The sequence below is a fragment of the Rhinolophus ferrumequinum genome, chromosome 17 (genome assembly GCF_004115265.2).
Source record: "Rhinolophus ferrumequinum isolate MPI-CBG mRhiFer1 chromosome 17, mRhiFer1_v1.p, whole genome shotgun sequence".
NCBI classification, from domain to species: domain Eukaryota; kingdom Metazoa; phylum Chordata; class Mammalia; order Chiroptera; family Rhinolophidae; genus Rhinolophus; species Rhinolophus ferrumequinum.
In genome coordinates, this window is record NC_046300.1 from 31,923,311 (window position 1) to 31,949,680 (window position 26,370).

Sequence of the window (26,370 nt, forward strand, 5' to 3'; positions counted from 1 at the left end):
TAGCAACGTGGAGGGAGAGAGAGCAGGGAGTAAAATGGGGAGCAAGCCTAGGAGATGCTTTGGACCTGAAGAGCCTCCAGGCCTCACTGTGGGAACACAGTGACATAGCAGTTGACAACATCAGTGACAGGTGGACAGGGCTGGAGAACCAGAATAGGTACAAGGAAGGGAACAGGGGACACTACATGGCCGCTACCCAGGATTTGCTTGAAACTATATAAGAGATACATCCGAAAGCTCTCAGAAATAATTGGGTGGCTGTTTGCCGCAGCAGGAGGTCCTTTCCCATAGACAGAGGAAGAGGATCGAATTGGCAACCTTGTTGTTCCGAGCACCGCGCTCTCACCAACGGAGCTAACCGGCCGCGCCTATATTTCTATTAAAGGAATCATTTGCAGTTAAATCCTGAGGGGAAACTCAAGACCAGATGAAGGAGACAGAGCTAGTGGAGGATCCATCCCAAACCGCAGTTGCACTTAAGATAGAGACAAGTAGATTATGCTCGGGGATGCGTTTGTGGAGGGCTGTGATTTTGGAGATTCTTGGTGTGAGGGAGGCTCAATGTTCCAGGTTTGCCCATTGGGAAAAGAACAAGGAGCTAGTGGCAGAAGAGGAAGAGAGGGAATGCTATAGGTAGAGCTAGCTCTGGTTTCTGGCGCTGGGCTTAAAGAAAGGGTTGATCTCCCTGAGCAAAGAATGCAGATAGTGCAAATGCAACTTGATAAGAAGACCTGAGTGAGAGTTTCAGAGCAATCTGACATCAGTCCAGGTATCACCGAGAAGACAGAACTCGGTGTGAGGCCCATTTGAAGCTTGATAACTGGAGGAGCTCTCTCTTGGAAGAGTGGCTGCAAGAAAAGAAATGGACAGGGAGCATGAGTGGGGGGAGTTGGGGGATAGGGTGGGACCAGAACTGCTGGAAAAGTGTGCTTTAAATGTGGATCTGATGGAAACAAAGGGCTCTAGCAAACAGGGCATCTATCCCCCAAATGCCGCCGGAGAAATCCCTCTACAGCTACATCCCTACATGACAGCGACCAAATGAGTGGTCCACAAAGTGGGGTCCCCAGACAAGGAGCATCAGCATCACCAGAGAACTCGTTACAAATGCAAAAATGTCGCTCCTTACCCCAGACCTACTGAATCAATCAGAAGCTCTGAGGGCGGGGTCAGATAGCGTTAACCAGCCCTCCAGGTGATTCTGATGCATGTTCAAGTTTGGCCTAACCTATACAGAAAAATGTTTTTTTCCTAAGTGGGGGACAAGTGTCCTGGGGGTGCAGTACTATTAAATTTGAAAAATCAATACTTGAAACCGGAGAGCAGACGGCGTAAGTGTTGTATAGTTCACAGAGCAATTTTAAACATCAAAATTGTTGAACTGCGGCTATAATGGGAACATAGCTGCAATTGAACACAGGTTTTGGGAAAGGAAAAATGCACCATATGCAGATGTGAGATAATTACTCCCTATGTGGTGGGGGCACCAAGAAAATGTTATGTGAAGTGGCACGAGTGCTTTAATCACGCAAAAGTGTGGAATGTTGGCGCTGTGTAAACTTGTCTTGATGTGCAATGACATATGCTTCCCTTTCTTCTCTCCTGGTTTCATTTAAAACTGTCCTTGGGGGAGCAAGAGACTGGGCCAATATCCACAGACCCAGTGGGCTGAGAGTGATTTCTCGGTGGAATTCACAATAAAAAATAGTTTTTGTTTTCTAGGCTAGCTGCTTCTCCATCATTCTAACTGCCTGCCCTTCATTTTATATCTGAGCTGGATTAATTCCCAGGAAATGGAGTCATTTTCCTGATGGAAGCTCTCAGCACTGATTGGAAGGAGAAAGAATGGGGGATTAGTGGAGTTTTAGTTTTTGTCCAGATGCAATTTAAAAACCTGGTCAACTCCAAAGGTATCCTGGAGACACATTTGCTGTTTCTCATCCTGATGAACTCACTTGGGTCCCATTCTTTTCTCTGTGCCTTTCCCCTTTAATAAATATGTATTGGTATGCATCAATGAAATGCCTATTGTGTGCAGTGCACGGTGCTAAATGGCTTCAGAAACCCACATGTTCAACATTTGAAAAGGAGTAAACTGTAACATACCTCTCTCTTCACCCCTTTGTCACTATTTTTTCTGGCTTTGGTTTGACCTCTTTATGTTGTTCTTCAAGTGAAGAAATTGGGATTCCCCATGTTTTAAGCTATTAATGAGAGAGGAGATAATTCTTAGAAATCAAAGTGAACACACAAATATCCTTTCACTGTGGGATTGCAACCTTGATCTGTGACTTTGCGGGGTTTGTGGTTTCCATTCATTATTTTTCTATCTAGCAGAGGACAAGGAGTGGGATAGAATTGAACAAATAACAAGTAATGATTTCTACTTTTTATTGTGCTACTTTGCAGGGGGTGGAAGAGACCTCTGATCACTTGAGGCAGATACTTTGGGCTGTTTTGGTCCTTGCAGACAGACATTGTAGCCACCAGTAGTCTGGTCAGCTGCCTTTCACCAAGGCAACGGAGTCACAGTGGCAATCAGAGCTGTACTCCTCCAGGCTGAGATGGCAGAGATGCCCATACTCTAAACACAAAGGGTGTATGCTCTCACCTGAGAAAGAGGGTGTGTAAAAGAGCCCACATCGTATTTGTATTAAATATTAAGAGACATGAACCACTGTAACCTACTTCAAATAGAAACTGAGATGACAGTAGTTTCCAAAGTTTGAAATACAAATACAACCTCTTTACAAGATCACTAGAGTCATTTCATAAAGGAACCTTTGGGAGGTAAGTAATAAGTGTTAGCCTTGTTTATACTCACAGCGAATCTGGGTTAGGAAGATGGATGTATGATTTTTCATGGAGATGTACCGGGTCTCTAGTCAAGAATCTTAGTCTATAAATTCCTAGCAATCCACATTTGTATTTCTCTTTAACAATGCCTTTTTTTCTTCAGGTTATCTACAGAGAGCTGCTCAGGAATCCGTTTCTGGTTGTGCGCTAAGGGGCTATGAAGTGGACTGACTGGGAACCGAAACTATGGGGTCAGCCTGTCTGGCTGGAATCCCTTGTCCTCTGCTCTGTAGCTGTGTGACGGTGGCCAGTGGTTTACCTTCCCTGAGCCTCAGTTTCCCTACAGGATGCAGTAGGTTTCCATGAGGTAATGCCTGTGAAGAAATTAGCATAGTACCTGGCCCAAAAGCCCAATAAATATTAGATACGATTACATGTATCAATTAAACATGTAAGGGAATTTTAGTTGCATTAGTTTCACCAATTTTCCTTTTTATGTTCAATCTAATAAGGACAGAGGTTTTTTTTTGGGGGGGGGGTTGTTTTGTTTTGTTTTTTCTCTCTCCCTCCCCATGTCTTTTCATCACACTCCTCCACCCAGGAAAGGGTGATCATGAAATAACCATTTGAAATGAAGTCGCCATTGTGTCCCTCCTTCGGGAAAAGGCTTTGATCACCAGCCAAGCTGTGGGTGTTTGGCAGGCTACCATCTCCTGCCTACAATAAGAGACATCTCTGAAAGTTTAGATGTTTCAAAAGAGAAGCAAAAGGGCAGCTGGTGGATTTCTCAAGGGTAGGTATAAATGGCATCTTGCCTACTCCCAATACCTTGAGGGCCACTCTCCTTTCCAGGACCTCCAGGTGGCAGAGTGTCCAGATTTCCAAGGTCCTTGTTTTTTGGGGCTGTAAGCTGGCTGGGAGCACATAACACTGTGCCCTTTGCATGCTGGTGGCAAGCCAGTGCTTCTTTCTGGCCCTCATTAGAGCAGGCTTGCTGTCTCTGGCATACAGAAGAGGACTGGAAGAGTCTCTGTAAGCAAGCAGCGATGCACCTGGAAAAGGGACTGGAGGGCATGGCCTCCTCCAAGGAGCCTGCCCCAGCGGCAGTATGTAAATGACTTCTTGGAATTGCCAGCCCGGCCCTGGTGAGACTGAAAGATCACCTTGCAAATGGGCCCGATGCCAACCTGACAGATGGCCTGGGCTGCTGGCAGCACAGTCCACATTAGACCCATCAAGTGTGTTCCCTGAAGACAGCTGGCCCGACCAGGAATGTCAGGGAGGCTGTCTGGGGGATGGCTCGGGCTGCAACATGGATTACCTCACCCCCAGCTCTGTCCACCCCCTTCACCCCAACCTGCAGTGCTCTCTCTGAAGGGGGAAAGACCAGTTCACCAGTTCTCTTTTTCTACTCGAAAGCAAATCTCTGCATTTCAAGATTTTTGGTTGATGTCCAGCCTAGACTCTCTATGGCAGCCTCTCACAGAAGTGGCCAAATGTTTCCATCAAATGAACCAGCTACTGCAAAGTTAAAAAGGGTAATAACATAGCAAAACCTATGTGGGGACTTTGTTCAGAAACCCGGTGCCATCTATAGAGTATAAAGAAAATATTGAACTTTCAAATTTTATAATTTTATGTCCTCTAAGACCACAGACCTCTTATCATGTTTTCCCTTTTAAGCATGAATCCTTTTTAAAAATAGTTAGAAAGTAAATGTATAATGTTTTTTCTCCCTTACAGGCAGAAGAAAGCCTGGGGAATTTAATGTTCCTGGATTCAGCCTGTGGATTTGAGATAAGGATTCAAGGAGAGAAGCCTTTTCACTCAGAACGGAATCTGTTTGCAGCTATTGTTCAATTAACATAAAGTATCTGGTTACTGAGTATGTTGCATAATGCAGGACAGTGTAAACCAAGCGTTTTAAGTGCTGACACTGAACTCCTTGATAACAGTGAAGGGGGAGGTAATTTGTTAATTTTCTTTATAAGTCTGCTAAAAAAAAAAAATGCTTCTCAAGACTGAATGAATCACCACTTTAGAGCTGAGACGCAGCTGAGGGTTGTCCGTGAGTGTTCAGGAAGATATTAAATCTACAAGGAAACAGGGAAAACCACATGTCACGTTCTCTTTAAGAGCTGGAAAAGCTGTCAGAAGAATTAAGATTAAACCTCCAGTGAGTCCGTGGGTGTGGAAAGTCACCAGCTAGCTAATATTAACATAGCTTGCAACAGAGCGCTGTTGCTAGAAATAGGACAGTCGCATCACTACCACTAAGCAATTTGCATTCTGTGGACCAGCCCCTAAATTCCTCCTGGCTCCTTCGGCCCTTTGGGCATTGCGTTTCTGAAGGCTTTTTAGACAGAGTTCACACTTGGCTGTCTGGTTTCACGAGGAACTCTACCCAAAAGAGGAAGCGGCAAGAAGAACATCTGCTTTGTTTGCAAGAACGTGATCGAGCTACAAGCAAATCTTTAGGCATCTGAGGAATTGTGAAGCTTCTAGATTTCATATGGTGGCTGACAGGGCGGGGCAGACAAGAACCTTCTTGCTTTCCTCACCATGGATAATCTGTTGCCTCAGTCTAGATTCTCTTATTTCAAAAAATATCCTCTTCATGCAATTAGAAAATATGTATCGATGCTGAGAAACCAAAGAGCTGCTGAAGAACAGGTATTCTTTTGTTTATATTATCTTTAAAGTTAACTGGTGTTTGCTTTTGGCTGTGGCTTTTACGGCACTTGGCAATTTAGTTTCTGCCAGTAGTTTACATGTTTATAGACACAGGTCGACTCCTGCTTAGGGCTGTTCAAACTTGGCAATCAGAAGAGTAAGCAGGCTTGTGAGGATTTATTTGAACTTGGAACATTTGGATCATTAGATTAAGTTCAAGTTCTGTAACAAAACCACGTGCTTTTGTTTCTTCTGAATAACTAGACTACACTATTCTATCAGAGTCGAATTGTGGAGGATTCCTTGATAATTATCTAGGCCCTCAAATACAGATTTTAAAACTATTGTTACATCTGAACAAAGAAAAGTATCAAGCCTAGAAATACACTGCTTTCTCTTATGTGTTTTTAACATCACCGAGATTTGCAAAACAAAAAAACATTTTGTAGACTGTAAATATGATAGCCCTAAGCAAATCACTGAAGAGTTGAGACCATTGAGAAGGAACCAGTCATTTTCTTGGTGGAGGGTAGGCGATAGAGCACTCAAGTTTTCCGTCTTCTGAGCCAATCCAAAGTTAGGATTTCTAGCAGTAGACTCTAGCATGTGGGACTATACATATACTTTTAAAAACGGTTCAAATGTCTGATCACTTCTTGTTTAAAATCATGCATTCATTCTCTCCCTTACGATTATGAAAAAGGCATTTCTAAAAACTGCTTTTTTGAATTACACTAAATTGTTAGAAGAAATCGCTATGTCTGATCCATGAAATCTGGTGGTTAATTTAGAAAGAAGAATGGCAGTGGTAAACAATAAATGTATGGTCACATCAAAGACCAGAGTAATAAATTGCTTGGGCATCATGCTTGTCACTAGGACTGCAAAACTGCATGGGAGATATTAGCAGTGTCCTGTATTTGAATGAGGTGACCTACTTATTAAAACACTTTGAGGAAGTGAAAGCAAAGGTTAGCAGACAGAAAATCCTCTAATGACAGGTTTCCCAAAAAGGCGATGCATAATTTGGAAAATGAAAAATCATTACTACCATTTGAGAGGAAACTGCTTTTCTGCTGTGCTTTCCTAATTTTACATGAGCTGGAAATTCAGGCGATGCTCGCTAAGGGGGCCAGGCTTAGTAGCCAATTTATTTCTTAATTAAGCAAGGTGTCATGACTGCAAGGAAATCCCTTGTTTTCCATGGGCTTGCTTTTGAAGTGGAAAGCCAGAGACCTAGGTAGTGGTGCTCTGAGTTGTCTGCCATAATCACTGAGTCCAAATCCACAGGCGTCTTCTAGGCCTGAGGTGGAGGGGGGGGGCGTAATGGGGGGGGAAGTGGCTGAAAGGATGGGGCTGGGAACTGGGAACTGTGGATTAAGTGATTTTCTGTTTCCTTTTCTCAGTATAAGTTTCTGGAGATGTGGCTATCTTGCTTGTACAGTTTGTTTTTACGTTTATTTATTTAAAATTTTAGAAGAGTTTATTTGAGCCAAACTGAGGACATATGCCAGGGAGCAAGATCTCAAATACTCCGCAGAAGAACAGTTGTGCAGCTTCTTAAGTTTATTTATTTATTTATTTATTTATTTATTTATTTATTTATTTTCCAGTGGGCCTCAGACAACCCTATATTGAATGATTTTTATATTTAAGTTTATTTTTTAAACGTTGCAAAATGCATTCAGGAGAACATTAGGATTTAACATGGATCCTCTCTGACTTGGACTGGGTGGCTGGCCCCCTCCCATGTGTACAACCATTTGAAATGACCTGGAAACAGCTATGAGTATTGTGATTTCTTCCTATACAAGTTAATGGAGAAATAAAGAAAAATGACATATTTGATTTTTTTTTTTCTGAAACCAATTACAGCTCTGCAGACATAATGTCTCACAGAATTAGAGGAATTAGGTCAGAGTCAATCATGGCTAACCTTGGAAAGCTTGTTAGAAAGTTACAAAGGAGGTTAATGATGTCTATATTTTTAGGATCTGTATATTGGTTGTCTCTAAGCCTTATATTCCTGTAAGATCGATCCTCATTATAAAGGTGAGGGAAGTGAGACTTAGAGACCCAGAAGAGGTCTTACCCAAGGATACCCAGCTCAACAGTACTGAACAAGGATTTGAACTCGTGGCTTTAAACTTAATCCATTTTATCATGCTTTCTCTCAGAATAATCCAGTGACAGCAACACAGCAAATGGCTAACATCTTTTCCTAGAGAGTATGTCCAACACTTCAGATATTCACATACCACTTTCATAATTCTTACCATAAGTGTGTTTAACACCTGTATGTATTTATGTGTTCCTTAATACTTGTCAGCATTTGCATTTAATCATTCACTTTAAAAACTTCAATTTGTGTAAAAAGAAAATTTCATATCACTGCTATAAATGGAAAGCCACTGTCATTTGCCATACGTAGAAGTATAAATACAATAAAAGCAAAATAATGTTACATTCTAGCTAGAAACTGTTAACTGTGAAACCTCTAAGCCTGAAACCTGCTTCGTTTTGTTAAGTAGGAAGATTAGCTTGTAAGTGATTAGCGTCCTTGTAGCCAACTGAGAAATTCTCCGGCCAACAATAAAAGGAAATTAAAAGATAGACAACTTTCTCGATTTCAAGTCATTCATTGTTATTTATCGTAGTGTCTGCATGCCACTTAAAATCGTCTCTCAATTCATCTAGAACCATCAGGTACCCTCAATGTTGTGTTTCACACACGTGGAGAATAATATCCTAGATGCACCATCTGCTTCTCCACCTCTGTGCATTCAGATACACTCCTCACTTTAGCCTAGAATTTCTTAATTTATTTACAACTTTCCCCCTTGGAGATCTCCTACACATTCTTCAAGACTCAGGTTCAATGGGCTCACAAAAAAGCTTTCTCCAGTTCTGTTGGGAAGAGTGAAGCATAGCCCCTCCTTTCTAAGATACTCTGCTTCTAATAGAGCCCTGTACTATGTTGTATGTAGTAAGCCATTTGCTTACACATACCCACGACACTGGGTGGCATCTTGTTCTTTGTTCCCGCAGGCCCACCTTGGAGCCTGACACATGCTGGCATAGGAGAGACCTGCAGCACAGGCAGATTGCCTGTGGAGCACACCTCCTTTCTTGCCACTACCCATCTCTTGACTGGGCCGGAAGCATTCCCACATGGTCCAGTTATGGTCTTTGTTACACTCACCTTGTTCACAGAGGCTTTTTTCTTTACAGCTTCTCCTCAGTGTTCTTCCCCCTTGAACTTGGTGTCATACAGACATGAACGTTTGAACTGAGAGTTGGTGGGTTTGGTGGTTTCTGTTGTTACTCCCATTGTAATGTACCAATCAATGGGGGAACAGGTTATTCATCAAACTGGGAACAAATATCTCATCCTTTGCATTTCTAGACTCTATTATAGCTGACCTTTCACAAAGCCAAGCTCCTAACTAGGTAGAAGACTAAAGTCATTAATTAGATGAAGGTGCTGAAGGTTGGAAAAATTGGATGATGCACATTTTGAACAGTATTATTCAAGTGGTTTTGTGGTGGTGGTAGTGGTGATGGTGGTGGCAGTGGCTGGGGGGGCCCAGCCTGAATGGGTTCTCAGATGAGTTTGGGCAGGTGTACTGAACACATGTATAATGGTATATGATTGCAGTTGTTTTCTTTTGGTCTGATGAGAACAGCCAGGGTCTGGCTTAGATGCTGATGTCTGCGCTTGTGGGTAGTAAATGAGACTTATAGGCAATATTCTCTTGTGTACTGGAGTCCCAAAAGCCTGCTCTGTGGCTCGGGTAAACAAATAGGACACTGAGTGGGCAAAGGAGAATTTGCTCCACTTCTGAGCAGACTGTAGTTTGCTCAGCCAATGAGGCCTACAGAGAACTGAGTGCTCTATGAAACCCTAGAAAGTGCTGTTCTTAGGGGTCAGCCCCATTGATGCAGACATTATTCATGGTCGCCAGTGCCAAATGGTAAGAGAAGACTGTGAACTCATATGGGACAGTCTACGCTCTCTCCCTTGGTCAAACACCACCCATTTGCTGACAATGCCCAAATATTTATCCCCAGTTCAGGGTAGCCTTGTATATCCCACTGCCTGTATGACATCTCCATCTGAATGTCCCGTGGATGTTGCAGACTAAATGTGTCTAAAGAGAACTCACAAGCTCTATCACCAAACCTGCTCCTCCTCAGGTCCATTGATCAGCACAAAAGCTCAAGCAAGAAACTCGAGAGTCACTTTGGTACCTCTCTTTCTCTCCCTCGCCTCCCTTTTGCAAATTATTAACAAGTCTAGTCAATACTACTTCTAAAATAGTTGCTGAATCCTCCATCTTTACCTACCAACCCTGATTCACCATCCTTTCTTGCTTGGACCATTGCACTATCATTCAGATTTGTATTCCCACATTCACTCTTGTTACGCTGCAATCCAAGCTCCTCAAAGCAGTCAGCATTTTCTTCTTTAAGTGAAAATCTTATTTCATCCTAACGCAGGGAACATGATTATTTTCATTTTCTGTTTTGGTCCCAGTGCCAAACATAAATAAGGCACAAAGTAGGTATATATTTACATAACTGAATGAGTGAATGTGAAGGTTGGGGAGTTCAGAGGCTGAGATGCTGTCGTGCAGGTGAGGGCAAGAGATGGGGACACTAGGGTTATCATCTTTGGTAAACAGAGGCCGGTGAGATTTAAGGGAAATGGTAGAGTAACTTTATTTCATGGATGTGGAACTAGTTTCAGGGGTCGAGGGATTTGCCCTAGGTCACATAGCTCATTTGTATCAACGCTGGGATTAGAATGTGGCCTGCTGGACTCTCAGTTCAGTGCTCTTTCAAATGTGTATTGTGAGTCCAAACAGGGGTAGGAAAGGGCAATACGACTACCAAGCAAGGAGACTAGGAGTCTATAGGCTGAGTCCAGGGGATGGGTGAAGTGATGCCTCAAGTTCAGCTTGTCAATAATAAATGAGCCCCGTTGATGAAAGACCGAGGCAGAGAAGGGCCTGCTATTTGGAGCTCTTGTCCCTCCACTTATACTGCCCTGCAGTAGCCTCATCAGCTTGAATCTCTTCTTCCATGTCTCCCACAGATGAGGGAGCAGAAAATGCAGGATGGCTACTTTAATGGACACAAATTTGGGATGATCTGTGCCAATGGTGCCTTGCTCTCTTGAATAGAAAGACTTCTTTCTGAACATGAATTACCATCTACGAGCTGACCTGACAGGCCCTGCCTATTTAACAGTGAATCTGCTTAAAATGAAGAGAGTGGTCTTTGGTGCCAGGGGGCATGTACAATAGCTATTACGTACATATTTTTGGAATTAGACCCTTGCACTGTTATAACATTTTCCAACAAAGTTCATCCGCACAATTTTTTTCTTACTATCTTTCTGTATTCTTGTTATCTGAATATGCAATCCTGTTACCATTGATGTCTATATAAATATGGACACAATTGTTGACCTGAACGGGACTGAATGCAGAGAAGAGAATCTGTCACCTGTCATCTTGTTTTGTGGAATTCCTTAATTCCTTCGGTTACTAAGCAAATTTCCCCCCCCATATATTATGTATGGAGCATTTTTGTAGTTAATAAGGAAGTAAAAATGAATTAGGTAGGCTGTAGCCTCTCTGTGATACTTATAGTCTCAAACAGCAGAAAGAGCCATATTCAAGTCCCTACAATATGAGGCAAAAACCACACACTGCAGTCATAGCGGGGATGACTGACTCAAAACCTGCTCTGGTTAATTTTCTTAAAATGAGGAGAGTGGTCTTTGGGGGCCAGGGAGTATGTTCAGTAGCTATATTTTAATTAAGGATTAGAACTAAATTTTATTTCGGAGGCTGTTCTAAAGTTTCTCTTCAATGACTTAAGAAAAGCTTTCTAGTTCAAACAGGATCACTGGATTTTTATTTCTTGCTTTGTTTCTTAATGAATGCTAACCTCAAACCTGGGTTATTACATAAGTAAATAAACCTTTGAATTTAAGTTGAACCTTAGAAACTTAGTTCTTCGTTTTGGCTCTTATTACTTTCTCTGGATAAAAATATTAATAGAAAAATTAAGGACTCCCCTTGCACCCCCAAAACAATATGTTGAGATTTGTGACATTACATAAGGGTTTTGGGTTGCTGATGCAGGTTTTCCTCTCTAGGTGAAATGATAGAAATTTTACTCCAGTGTGGTTTAAGATATGTTAAGTTTTTAGCCCCTTAAACTAAGTGAGTTGGTTACATCTTGAGAGTATATCAAAATTATCCATTTTATAAAGTCTCTAAAAAAAAAAGTCATGTGGAATTGGTTCTTGGTGGGGGTGGGGGTGGGGGTGGGGTAGGGGGTACTCTTACCCCCATCACAACCTCCAAGGACCAATTTCAGAAACTTGCACGTAGTCAGTGGCTCTCCTTCCAACACTTCCATCCGGCACTTTGTTAGTCATACAGGACATACTGGGAATTAAATAGCCCCACAAATAAATGTAAAATTGCTGCTCGGATACGTTCAGCAAAGTATATAATGGAAGATAAGACCAAGGTGGGAAAGACAGAAAAGGCTGCCCTGAATTAAGTTCTGAAGGAAGAGTGGATATTAACTAAAGGAGGATAGTGAGGGGACAATTGGAACAAAGGCCTTGGCCAGAAATTGGCATGGAAACAGGGAGAAGTGGAAGAAGAGATGTGTGTGGAGGCAGCGGGACTAATGAATGCTATCCTGAGACAGCGGTTCTTGAAAGAATCCTGGATACTGGTTCAGTGAAGAAGAGATGTAAGATGTAATTGTTTCTGTATATGTGTTTGCGTTTCATAAGATCCAGAGGGCTGATTTGTAGAAGAAAGATGGAGGTGCATTTGGGAAGTTCCAGAGGAAGTAACTATAACTGATGGGCAGAATTGCAGAGAGAAGTTGTGATACAAAAATAAGGATGGGGAGGCCGGCCCGGTGGCTCAGGTGGTTGGAGCACCAGGGTCCTAACATCGAGGTCTCAGGTTTGATTCCCAAATGGGCCATTAAGCTATGCCCTCTACAGCTAAGATTGTGAACAACAGCTCTCCGGGGAGCTGGGCTGCTGGGAGCAGCTGGAGGTTGGCGTGAACGGCGGCAGCCAGGCCAGAGCTGCTGTGAGCTGCTATGAGTGGCGGACCCTCGACTGGCCACCAACTGCCTCTGCCAGGGGGAGCGCAAGGCTCATACTACCAGCATGGGCCAGGGAGCTGTGTCCTACACAACTAAGCTGAGAGACAACGGCTTGAACTGGAGTGGGGGGTGAGGGAGGAGGTGGAAGAAGGGGGAAAAATTAAAAAAAAATAAGGGTGGGTTTTCTAAAAATGAAAGGTAAAAGAATGGGCGACCTTTTGCAGAGGGGCTGGGTTATGTGATACCCCTCCTTGGAGGATGCTCTAGTAATGGTACCTGCATCATGAAAGAGAAGATTGAATGAATAATCAGGCTCCTTCCAACCCCCAGATTCTAGTGCAGTGGGCAATACAAAGATGGGCAATTAAGACACCTTAGGAACAAAGAGACGTCATGGGTGCATCAGTTAGAATTCATTTGTTTTATTTGGTTCATGGTAAATACTCCACAATCTGAGTGTGTTGCTCTGGAATCTAAGGCCAAAGAAGATAGATTCAAATGTCTTTGGAGATTCAGGTAGCATTTCCATCAAGGAAAGGAAATAAACTACATCCAGAAAACACCTCAGGTGAAAACTTATGCACCAGTAACTAGCTTTTCTGAACATGATTGGCCACTGAACTACTTGTACCCATGAGGATAAACAACTAAGTATACTTAGGCAGTCATTGATAAACAGGGACACAGAAATTTCAGGTTATTTTGTGGCATTTTGACCACTTTTTAAAACATATATCAATCCTGTTTTGCCTTCAACTCTTTTTTCCTGCATTTAATGGTGCCAATTTTCTGCTTATTGTGGTTCATTCTGAAGGTGTACCAGCCTTTTTCTCCATATTATCACAGCTGTGAAGTGTTAGACATGTCTGTAAGACACCTGAACCCTGAGTTGATTTTGAGCTATTTCTAATCCTGTTATCTGCTTCTAACCTTTCCTAATGTACTGTACTCAGATGCTTTTGAAACACAAGTCAGTAAATGGATGAACACCAAAACCTTTGCCTTTGAAATAAGCATATTAACTCAAATGTAAACTTTTTTTGTGTGTGAACTAACAGTGTAGCTTTTTATGCATGTTTCTAAATTTGCTATGCTATTCCACTTCTTAGACAGTTTGTCTGCAACATTTTATTTGCTAACTATGGTTCAGAATGGAAGATGACATATTTCCTCACCTGGTACAGACAATTCCATGCCTTAACAGAAAAAGGAATGAACTTTGCACATATGCTACACTGTTCATAATTTGCTGTGAAGAGAGCAGGAAAAAGGCTGGAATTCTTTCTTTCCTGTTCATCCTAAAGGCAGCATATTAGTAAGGCTATTTCAAGAAATAAAATTTATTGCACACCTAAGATCTATGTAATTTTACTAACAATTGTCACCCCAATAAATTAAAAAAAATTTTTAAAAAAATGAAAAAAAAGGAATAAAATTTGGATTATGTTTCAAGAATAAGACATTTTAATTAAAAAATTTAAAGAAATTTTCAGTTACAATTGACATTCAATATTATATTAGTTTCAGGTGTACAGCATAGCAGTTAGACATTTATATAACTTATGAAATGATCCCTCGATAAGTCTTGCACCAACCTGGCACCGTACCTAGTTATTATAATATTATTGATTATGCTCCCTATGGTATACTTTACATCTTGTGACTGTTTTGTAACTGCCAATTTGTACTTCTTCGTCCCTTCACCTTATTCACACCCCCAAATCCACTCCCACCTGGCAACCATGAGTTTGTTCTCTGTATCTATGGGTTTGTTTCTGTATTGTTTGTTTTGGTTTTTAGATTCCACATATAAGTGAAATCATATGGTATTTGTCTTTCTCTGATGACTTATTTCACTTAGCATAACAATACTCTCTAGTTCCATCCATGTTGTCACAAATGATAAGATTTCATTCTTTTTATGGCAGAGTAATATTCCATTGTATATATGTACCAATTCTTTATTCATCTTTTGATTTGGGCATTTCATCCATTTACATTTAAAGTTATTATTGATAGATAAGTAGTTATTGCCCTTTTATTGTTTTTTGAATGCTTTTATAGTTCTTCTCTGTTCTTTTCTCATTCTCCTGCTCTCCTACACGTTGATGACTTTCTGTAGAATTGTGGTCAAATTCCTTTCTCTTTATTTTTTGTATATCTCTTGTAGCTTTTTAGTGTAATTATATACCAAGCTATGTTTATAGCAGCCTATTTTAAGCTGATGGTTGCTTAAATCCAAACACATTCTAAAATCACTACCATTTTTACTTCTTCCATGTTTATGCTTTTGTCAGTGTTTTTTCTTTATTTTGCGTGTGTATGTGTGTGTGTATGCCTGTGCCTCCCTTAATTTACTATTGTAATCACACATGATGTTCCTATTTTTGCCTTTTAACCTTTGTACGAGCTTTAGTGTTGGTTGATCCACTGCTTCTATCACGTGTATATGTTTGCCTTTGTGAGAATATATTTTCTTTGCCATATTTTCTTATTCATATATTTTTATTTTCTTCTTCTCCTCCCCCTCCCTCCCTCCTCCTCCTTTTTCTTCAAGAAGTCCCTTTAACGTTTCTTATTATAATAGTGACTTGGTGGTGATGGACTCCTTCAGCTTTTTCTTGTCTGGGAAGGTATTTTAATTTTTTATTAAATGACTTATATGCACTTGGCAAGATCCTTTAAATACATTGTCATTTAATCTTCATAATAATCTTACAAAATTGGTGGTCGTATCCCCACTTTATGGATGAGAGAACTGAGGTTTAAAGTCTGAGATTACTTGGTATACCTCATAAATGATGGCAGTCAGATTTCGGCACCCGGTTTGCCTATCTGACTCCAGGGCCCGATTTATTGCCCCATACTAAGACTATTCCCACAGATTAAGGACCCTTCTTTTCTTCCTTCTCTCCTTAATAATAGATTTTATTTCATTTATTGAGAATAAAGGGGTTAAAAATAAAACCATCATAACTACTGTGCAGGAAAGACACCTTAAATCCTTTCAGGAGATCCTTTTGAGAGGCTTCAAGGTTATTCAATTTGGAGGGAACTTCTTCTAAGAGAAAGAATATAAAATTATAAATATCAAATCAAATATAAAGTGAATATTTATTTAGAATGAAATAAGAAATCACAACAAATTATAAATTTGAGGGGCAAATACAACAAACATCACAAAATTTAGAAAAATAAGTGTTTTTACTAAAATTAACTGATAGAAATGTTTTGTTCTAACATTTTTGTGCTACAGAGTCTTTAACCACCACTTGCATGACAATGATTTTCTAATATTCTCTAAAGATGTAATTGAAAGATAATTCAGACACACTCCTCTAGAATAGTTAATATATATGTTGCATATGTATGGAGGGTGCCAAAACACATTTTAGAATGTGTTTGAACTTTGGCACCGTGTGTGTGTGTGTGTGTGTGTGTGTGTGTGTGTGTGTGTATGTGTGTATGTGTGTATTTTTTGAATTGAGAAACATTTCAGATGCTGGGCAGCACTGGACACATTTATATAAAGATTTCAGGCCCTGTGGTCTAGTACAGTAGGTAGTAGGAGTATTTCTGGATGTCCTTTCTCTACTAGGACAGCTAGCAATAACTTCACCATACACATACATGACTACAAGCCACATGTTTATATCCCACTACATCTAAACGAAATCTAAATATATCCCCATCTCATCTTCTTTAAGTCAGATCCAAAACTTGCCCACGGCTGCTTCAGTGTTACCGTATAGGAGAAGCGTGAAGGAGGAAAAGCAGCAAAAGGAGTACTCTAGAATCAATCACTTAAATCAATTAAAATATCTGTTGCAAATTTTACCAAACCAAAAGACCATGAGGACATTGCTAGAGTCTCTTTTAGGGCCTTAAAAGGGGCCTCTGCAAATGAAGAAACTTAAGCTTCCTTGATTTCCAAGCAAATCCAGCTCTGGAGGAATGGTATAACAAAAAATGGTGGTATACTATTAATATGTAAGAGTCTATGCCATAGGGTGGCTTCAAAAGTAATGGTGTATGAGGTCCTATTCTGAGCAGCTTCAGCACCCAACCCCACTGAAGGAAATAGAGGATGTTCTTTCTGTGTACTTCGTTAAAGGAAATAGCTCTACGGAGATGAAGATGTTCTGGTGCTAAAACTCAAAGGGGCCCCACCCTCATTAATATTCACAAAAGGCTTATTATTTGTGATGGGATTATTTGTAAATACAGTAGGTCTCCAAACCTGTATTGGTCTAATTAATATTAAATAAATCATTTACTAATCTTTCAAGCAAGCCAGTTAACGCGTAGAGAAAGAACATGTTATTGCTGTAAAGGCTACACAGAGGAGAAATTATAGCAGCACTAAAGAAAATCTTTTAGAATTCATTAAAATGTAATCAAGGTTTTGCAAACTCATCTGTTATTTGCAATTATAACATAGTTACTGTAAGTTGTGCCTGGATAAAATCACTTTTGTGTTGGCTTTCTTTGCGGAATTTTGCTCGTTCGTAATGTATTCAAATACCTGTATTTCTCTTGTGTGTCTTCTTAGTAGAAACTCTTGACTCCTCTTTCTCCTCTTCCTTTGTTCTATGAATAACTGTCCTAAAATATTAGCAGTCCTTATGATTGTGTCTTGTCCCGTTAACTATTATAATACTTGCCGCTAAACTTGACTATGGCCTATAAATACATCTCAAAATAAATAAAGCATATAATAGAAGCATTTCGGTCTTATATAATGGGTGCATAGTTTATAATCAAATTATTTAAAGTGATTGAATAGTGTAAAATCCTATTTTTCTAGTATTGACAAACTACCTGTTTTGCTCTGTCCCCAACATATAATTTCTGTATAATGTACTAAAAAAATTGTAGCTTCTGAAATGTTATGCAGATTTTTTTGGGGTGGGGGTTTGTTTTTAAGGGATGAAACTATTTCTCTTAGGAACATATTGTTTCAAGAGAATGGCATTTTCTGTTTATGAAGCTTCCCCCCACTTCTTTCATCTAACTGGTGCCGCTACAGCCTGATACACCTGCTCAAAGAAGCATTGTTCCAAAGGTCCTGACCTGGAATAAGAACACAAAGACTGACTTCATAGCTAGGGACACAACTGTAGCTCCATTGCCACTGCACTGCTTTCTAACTTTTGTTCTCTGTACGATGTCTATGCTGATGTGATGATCAGAGATACTTAAGAGGGGAGAAATTTAATCTCTTTATGGTCTTAATGCTCTTTCTCCTGATCTTTTAAAATACCTGGTTCTACGCCAACAAGTATTTACTCGAAGTTCAAAGCCCTGTGTGATTTAAGAATGCTGAAGGAGGTTTAAAATGCTAATATACCCTCTCACTCTGTGTTTTTTTTTAGATTTGAGGACTAGTAGAAATATTTTTAGGTCGAAATATCTTTAGATCAAAGTTTTATGTTTCTCTCACATCAGTGCTGAAACTTTAGCATGCATTGGAATCACCTGGAGGACTGCACTACAGAATAAAGTCCCCACTGCCACACTCACACACACAGTTGCTAATTCAGTAGGTCTGAGGTGTGGGCCCCAGAATTTGTATTTCTAAAAAGTCCTCTGGTGGTAGGGAACACAGTTTGAGAACCACTGATGCAGAGCCATTTGATGAAGCATATTTTCTAATTCAAAGCTGACAAATTCAAAGCTAACTGGGGTTGCCATTCCTTCTCAAGAATAGCACGATTGTCATTTAGAAGTTGGAGAGTCCTTGCCAAAGCCAAGGGCTTTTTTGATGATGATTTACAGCTTTATGGGTTCTTAATTGACAGTTTTCAACCACAGTTGCCTTATGCCTATTAGTATTACGTAATGCTTAATAATGCAAGAAATTGTTAAACAATGTCTTTGCTATAAGAATATAATCTAAAATATGTCATCTCTTTAGTTCCTTCTTCTGTAGCTGTTTGCTTATTAAACTGAAATGACAAGTGACAATTTCAACTGTTGATTTAAATTATGGAATATAAAAAAGATGTAAAAGTTGTTAAGTCCTCCACACTATCTAAAGCCATTTTAAGTTCTTAGCATTAAAAACAAATTCTCTCAATTTTTACCTTGTCCATACGCTGGTTAATATGTACATATAATTATAAAGACTCAAAACAAGAAAAAAATGATCACTTGGAATGATGAAATCAGTATTCCTAATGCTGTTTAGTGGCTTCTACATCCTTTGAACACGTGTTTAATACGAATTCTGTTGTTTTTCAATAACACATGTTAATGAACATGTCTCAATTACCTACTGAATAATCGCTCTAAAATACCAGTCTGTGATTATTTACTTATAAGATTACACTCCCGTTTTAGCAGTAATTTTCCACTCTGAAGGATAAACCCAAGAGATTCTAAAACAGCTTCTGCTTGGAGCGTGATTTCCCCACTGATGGTGTCCAAAGGTTAAACAAGAACAGGTGAATACGGTGTTTCCCCAAAAATAAGACCTAGCTGGACAATCAGCTCTAATGAGTCTTTTGGAGCAAAACTGAATATAAGATCCCGTCTTATTTTACCAGAATATAAGACTGGGTATAATATAATGTAATATAATATAATATAATATATAATAATATAATATAATATATAATAATATAATACCGGCCTTATATAATGTAATATAATATCATATAATACCGGGTCTTAGAGCTGATTGTCCGCTAGGTCTTATTTTTGGGGAAATATGGCAGACGTAGACAATGACCAAAGGATGTGTTATAATCAAATCCTTATTAATTAATACATTCTTGAAAGTCATCAAATGAGCTATGGGGCAGATACCCAGATTCAGGAATTAATGGCTACCAAGGTTGTAGGGTGCTTGATTGAAAGATGCAAGAATTTAATACAACAAAATGGTAAGCTACAAAAGGTAATTCAATAAACAGGGCAGTTTCTTATATATTAGATTGTTGCGAAAGTAATTATGGTTTTTGCAATTATTTTTAACCTTTTAAACCACAATTACTTTTGCACCAACCAATATTTTCTAATGGGTCATAGTGGCAGCATTAAAGGAATTAAAGACAATATGGATATTTGACTCATGGCTTTGACAATGAATAGTGAGAAATTCTTGTGCAAGGAAATTCACCTGTGTGAGTGTCAGCTTTGTCAGCTATAAAAAGCAATTAAAAAGATCTAGTCTGCTTATCTCATAGGGCTGTGAGGATTAAATTTAATTATGTACATGGAAGTGTTATGTCAACTAAAAAACTCTAACAAATGTGGAGTTTTGGTGGCTGTTCAGTAACAATTGATTCTCATTTCCCTAAAAGTAATTTAAATTCTTTACTCAAATGTGCAATGTTGGCATCTTTTCCAAGCACCTTTCCAGGGTTAAAATGAACAATTTAATCATTTAAACTAGGGAAATAATACATGTAGAGTATTTTTTTTAAATGTCATAGATTTTTAACTGCTTTCAGAAAACAGAAACAAATTAATGTGCAAACCTCAAAACAATAAATATTTCCATCAAGATTGCTGAAACAATGAGTACGTCAGATGTTAGGAAGGTGTAAACTTAAATTCATTTTAGCGATTTCATAGGAGAATCTATCACCAAGTAGGCATTAGTTGAAGAATTAAGCAAGAAAAAGCCTGGCACCCAACTACATAAAACAGTAAAAATTCTAAAATTTCATTAGTTTTTCAGAATAAAGTGCAGTTACATTATTTAAAAATACTACTAACTAGTAATAAGAAAAACTTGTCAAAGTTTTTCTGAAATCAGCCAGTTTTTCACTTTATATGCTTAACTAAAAAAACAGATTCCTTTGTTCAGTCTTTTTGACTTACATCTTAGTCTGCAACTTCCCATTAATTAGCAATGCCTTTAGCATTTTAAGTAATTTATTTAACATTTTTATCATTTGAATGTCATATTATATTGAATTCTTTTAATTTTCATAGAAGAAGCCAAATCATCAACCAAATAACATTTTAAGCTATTCATGTAAACTAGTTTTTCTCATTTAAGACTATCAATTAGGATGCTTCTAGCTGCAAGTAACAGAAAATATAATTTGTTTATTATCTCATATTAAAGGAAGTCAGGCTCCAGGGTTGGTTGATTTGTTAGCTTAATTGTGTATTAAAGGACTTGGTTTCCTCTCCTGACTACTTTGTCACCGTTGCTGTTGGCTATTTCATGAGGAAGAGGGGAGGGAAGGATAATATGGTGGCTGCAGCACTTTCAAACACTCAGAATTCAGGGGAACGCGTGTGAAGTCACAGACTGCTGAGTGCACCCCTCAGAATTTCTGACTCAGTAGGTCAGGGTGGGATCTCAGAATTTGCATTTCTAATAAGTACCCAAGTGATGTGATGCTGCTGGTAGTAGAGGTCGCACTTTGAGAAACACTTAGACTCAAGATTCTGGAGAGAAATGGATATTTGAGGATCCCTGGTAGTGTTCATTAGCAGAAGTACTTTATCATTTGGAATATAACAAATAGTTCCTTTCACCCTCCTCATAGGGCCTGATGGCCATTTCTAGTTTGTCAGCTTCCATTAAACATTCTAGAGTGGGACACTGTTCACTTAGAACAACCGGTATTCCTAGTAGTTGATGTAGCAGTTTCTTAGGAGTTTTGCATTCAACTGTCTGAACTGGGGCATGGTGGAGCCAGTTCAAGCTCCAAATTTGCACTTCAGTGTATTTGTTCCTGGGATGTGGAACGCTTTTGCCACCCCAGAATCCCCATTTTCCTAATCTGCCAAATGTACGATATTTGGCACATTAATTTTAACATCTTCTGAAATAGGCTACATAAATAATGCCTTTTGTAACACAGAAAGCAAAAATAAAATTGTCTGAAGGTATACTGTAAATGTTGCTCTTCTAATTTTCCACCGATCTATATTTATAGTGAAGTTTCTAAACTAAAGGCTTAACAATTTGTGTTGCAAAAACTCTTTCCTACCAATTTGTATTTCCACTTTTCTACCACCTATCTTACAAACCGTCATGCCAAATTGCAATTCCTCTTTCTCCATCACCTATCTTATAAACCATCTTTGGTATGGGTCCCCTATTTTGGGTAGTATTCTCAATAGGAATATGATGTTTGCATGATTGTCCAGGGCTAAACTTTAGGATCCTCACAAAGCCTCAGGCAATTTCTGTGCTGTGGACCTCCCGCTCTCATTTATTACCAGAAGGACATTTTTGTGCCTTTTTTCTCATTTGTTCTCACAATAGGAAGCACAGTGGAAAGAGATGATTTCTGCAGGGGACCTGGAAGGACATGGGACAATGCAGGCAAAGATGCAAGCTTTGCAAGAAATATTTGACGTCTAGAAAATGATGGGGTAGAAAACTTAAGTGCAAAATGTACTATTTTTGGAGGTCTGAGGAAATAGAACCTTTCCCAAAGCTCTTTCAGACCCAGTGTGCAGCAGAGTAAAGAGACTGAAAGTGTTTCTGATGTAAAATTGAGAAAACATTTAAAGGGAGGGAGGAAGCCTAGGCTAGTACTGCAAACACAGCAGGGAGCCAGGAGACATGATATGGAATCTGTCTAATAGTTTCAATCATTTATGACAACCAACCCAGCAGCAAGGCTTTCAAAGTTAGTAGAAGGTATTGGCCAGTGGCAATTTAACTTGCTTGGCTATTCTAAGGCCTGTTGTTTATACTTAGCCTCCCAGCGGTTTTGTCCAAGAATTTAGATTCCTTGATCCCTAAGGTAATAACTGATGACTGTGCTAGAAATTATACTGCTTTTTATTTTGTCAGGCATTGGTATGCATGTCATCAAAATCCAAAGCACAAGCTCAGCTACAATTTCCTACATGCATGGAAGCAGCCACGTCTCCATTATCTTTTAATTCCAAATGGTTACCTGGGCTCAAAATCTAAGTGTGAAATTTCATCTGTTCTGGGCAAGGCTCACTATTTAACGCTTCTTGCAATGATTAGTGCTTATTCCCATTCCGATGAAGTTGTCCTAACTAACCCCTCTATGGTTTAGAATGTGAATTCATTTTAAAGCTTTAAAAATTCCTTACTTTTTCTTTGCTTTGTAGGAAAGTAGAAGCTCATGTTTCAGTTTGATCATAGGAAGCAAGTAGGAAAGTCAACGTTGGGATTATGTTTATTCATTCAATAGCAAATATATATTTATGATGGCCATTTTCCAGATTACCCATTTATTCAATAGGTCTTTATTTCATATTTACTACAGACAGTGTTTTGGGACCGGAGACAAATTATGCCAGTTTTGAAACTAGACGGAGTCTTTTAAATGGGTACATTTTTATCTCAAAACAGATCTTGGGGTGTATGTAATATGGAATATTCTATGTCTATTTTCCATGGACATAATGAAGTCCAAAGTTGACTCTTGGACTTGGAACTCATACTCACTTTGCTCTTCCTCTTTCCCTTTCTTATCCTCACCTGCACTCCCCCCGACACACACTTACCCTCATCTCCAACCCAGGATTAGTAGTACATACCAAAGATCCCAAAGAGCACTGTAGGTTCATAACCCTTTGAATCCGGAAACTGAGTCATATTTGAAAACAACTTCTTTAAAAATAACAATTAAAAGAATACACCTTAAATTCTCTAGTTTCTGCTCAGTTTCATCAAATCTTTCATGTTTAGAATGCTAGGAAGTGGAGAAGCTGGCTGATAAAAATATTTGTAAAAAAAAAACAAATTGTCAAGTGTTTGGGATATCAGTATATCTTTAAAACCACTCAAACACAGGTATCTTATTTTTGAGTCCATTTGATTTTTTTTCTTGCTTCCAATTTTTACTTTTCCAGCATTGCTAAGAAATAGAATCTAGCAGATGTACAGCAATTCTGGCAGGTGGTTGTTTGATAGTCATTTCATATGACATTTCTTACAATAAGACTGTATTTCCCCAAACTTGACCCTTACCCTATCATTTATCCTCTAAGAAGAAAAATACATCTGTTGTTCTGTAGAATACATAAGCTTATAAAAGTAGTGTTGTGCCTTTACTTGCTTTTAAAATATCCAACTTAAAAAATCACAACTTCTTTTCTAGCAGCTAGGTAAAATTCCTTAATTATTAAACGTTGATACTTAAAACAATGTTAAAACAGCCTTTAAAATAACACATTGAGTAAAGATTTAAAAAATAACCCTTTTCAAATTAATTTTTAAATCCTAGGAGGCCATATAGTCCTTTATTATCCAGGTTTAGAAAAATGCCAGCTACCAAATTTGATATTTGACAAGATGTCGCATGTCCTTTGTGTGATAAGGCACAGTATGAATAAAATTAGAGCATCCTGTTCATACTTCCTCAGTCTTCCCTATTTATAATATTTCCCCCAAGTGTAGATGCCCGACAAATAGCCCCTCTATTGCTCATATGTGACCACTTTTTACATCAGATATATTTAATGTTGTAGGCTAAATATTCAGAACAAAGAGTAAAAAAGATTTTTTAAAGTATTGATTTCTGAAGAATTAATAGCAACTTGAACAAAATACATTTCGTTGTCATCAATCTCATTCTAGCTAGCTAATAGTACATACTTTTGCTTGTTTCCCTGTATAAATCTTATACTTTTTATTTTTTAAAAGATTTTATTGGGGAAGGGGAACAGGACTGTATTGGGGAACAGTGTGTACTTCCAGGCCTTTTTTCCAAGTCAAGGTGTTGTCCTTTCAATCTTAGTTATGGAGGGTGCCGTTCAGCTTCAAGTTGTTGTCCTTTCAGTCTTAGTTGTGGAGAGGTTGCAGGGCACAGCCCACCATCACTTGCGGGAGTCGAACCGGCAACCTTGTGGTTGAGAGCCCACTGGCCCATGTGGGAATCGAACCCGCAGCCTTCGGACTTAGGCGCACGGAGCTCCAACTGCCTGAGCCACTGGGCCGGCCCCAAATCTTATACTTTTATAGTGCTTGTAATTTACAACGTGTCATCACTATCAGGTCCTCATAACAATCTTTAGAGAAAAAGAAGGGTAGTTATTATGCCTATATCTCTCTCTCTACATCTAAAATCTCGTTATATATGTATGTGTATATGTGAATGTATATGCACACATACGAGGTCAATTAAGTTTGTGAACTTGTTGCAACGATGTTGCTAACCTTCTTTGATATCAGAGGGATTATTCATTATGAATTTGTATCAACTGCACAGTTAACCAAGTTGACTATTTGGAAGTGCTGAAAAGGCTCTGTGAAGAAGTTAGACAACTTGAACTTTTCGCCAACAATTCATGGCTCTTGCATCACAACAATGCACCAGCTCACACGGCACTATCTGTGAGGGAGTGTTTAGCCAGTAAACAAATAACTGTATTGAAACACCCTCCCTACTCACCAGATCTGGCCCCCAATGACTTCTTTCTTTACCCCCAAATAAAGGAAATATTGAAAGGAAGACATTTTGATGACATTCATGACATCAAGGGTAATATGACGACTTTCTGATGGCCATTACAGAAAAATAGTTCCAAAATTGCTCTGAAGGATGGACTAGGTGCTGGCATCCGTGCATAGCTTCCCAGAGGGAGTACTTCAAAGGTGACCATAGTGATATTCAGCAATGAGATATGTAGCACTTTTTCTAGGATGAGTTCACGAACTTAATTGTCCGATTCGTATATGTATGTTTATTCTATATGCATGTAATGGAATATACATATATTTTAGTCCCCTTCCCTGAGATGAGGAGGTGAAGATTGCCACACACAATTCTTATAGCACGTCAGTGAGTCAGAGGAGGTGATAGCTGAAGGAAGAGGATTTCTGAAGCTTGTGGCCCAAGCATTCACCACTGCTCAGGCTTATTTGAATAGTGTTAATAAATGCTATCTTTCATATACATTGGAAGTCAAAGTTGGTGCTACTAATGTTGGCTAGCTCAGTGGAGGAGGTGTACAGGCATAAAATAAAGAATCACTCTGTAGAGATATGTTGATAAGGCTCAAGAATCAGTTCAGCGGTTGAACTAGCTATCCTTTAAGGTTTTTGCTGGTCCCAAGACTAGGAATTTGTCAGATGATTGACAATGGATTAAGAATGAAGTATGTAACAGTTCTTCTGGACAAATCTGGTTTTATCCAGTTTCTTTTTTCTTTTTTTGGTTTAGCACTAGGAACAGTGACTTTCACAATTTAGGCAACGGAAAAGTAAAATTCCAGTGTAAGCTATTTTAGGTATTAGCCAAGGAGTGATCAGTCTTTGGGGGAGTTAATTATGAATTCAGGGTTAGTGCTGGGGTATTGTAGTGCATAACAGATAATTCTGAAAAATTGCCTTAGATTAAATGTTTGAGCTAATTAAACAATCCAATAGCAAATTCTGTACAGTAAAATTACCCTCTATTTTTCAAGATCATGTTAATACCAAATAATGTCTATATCACGTACATTTTCTAGTTTAGATGCTTTATGTCTTTAATGTGATACTGTGGTGTACAGGTCCAGTAAGTATAGTAACTAATAACCATTAAAAATTGATTACAATGAGCAAGAGATATCATAGTCATTGTACAAATTATAGCCTTATAACATCACAGGATAGACAAAAATCTTGCAAGCCAAAGGTGGGTGGATAATAACTCTTGAGATTAGAACATTCATTTTGATTTTTATGGTTTCACTTTTGAAATCTAAGTGACCTCGCTGAATAAAATCTCATTTTTTAAAAAAGAAATCTAGAAAGCTGTCCAGGATTTTTGATCCCAGATTGGTACCTGTTATACGTGGGACAAAACTGGA

The 26,370-nt window shown here is 39.0% G+C and overlaps 1 protein-coding gene across 1 annotated transcript in view; it reads left to right on the top strand.

The window, feature by feature from the left end:
- The first annotated feature begins 4,954 nt into the window (after positions 1-4,954).
- The window catches only part of ATP2C1 (ATPase secretory pathway Ca2+ transporting 1), a 110,007-nt gene continuing 88,591 nt past the window's right edge, over positions 4,955-26,370 (top strand). The window contains exon 1 of the mRNA XM_033132569.1: positions 4,955-5,469. Coding sequence (XP_032988460.1) covers positions 5,359-5,469 — 111 coding nt within the window. The 5' untranslated portion in view covers positions 4,955-5,358. The remainder of the gene's footprint in view (positions 5,470-26,370) is intronic.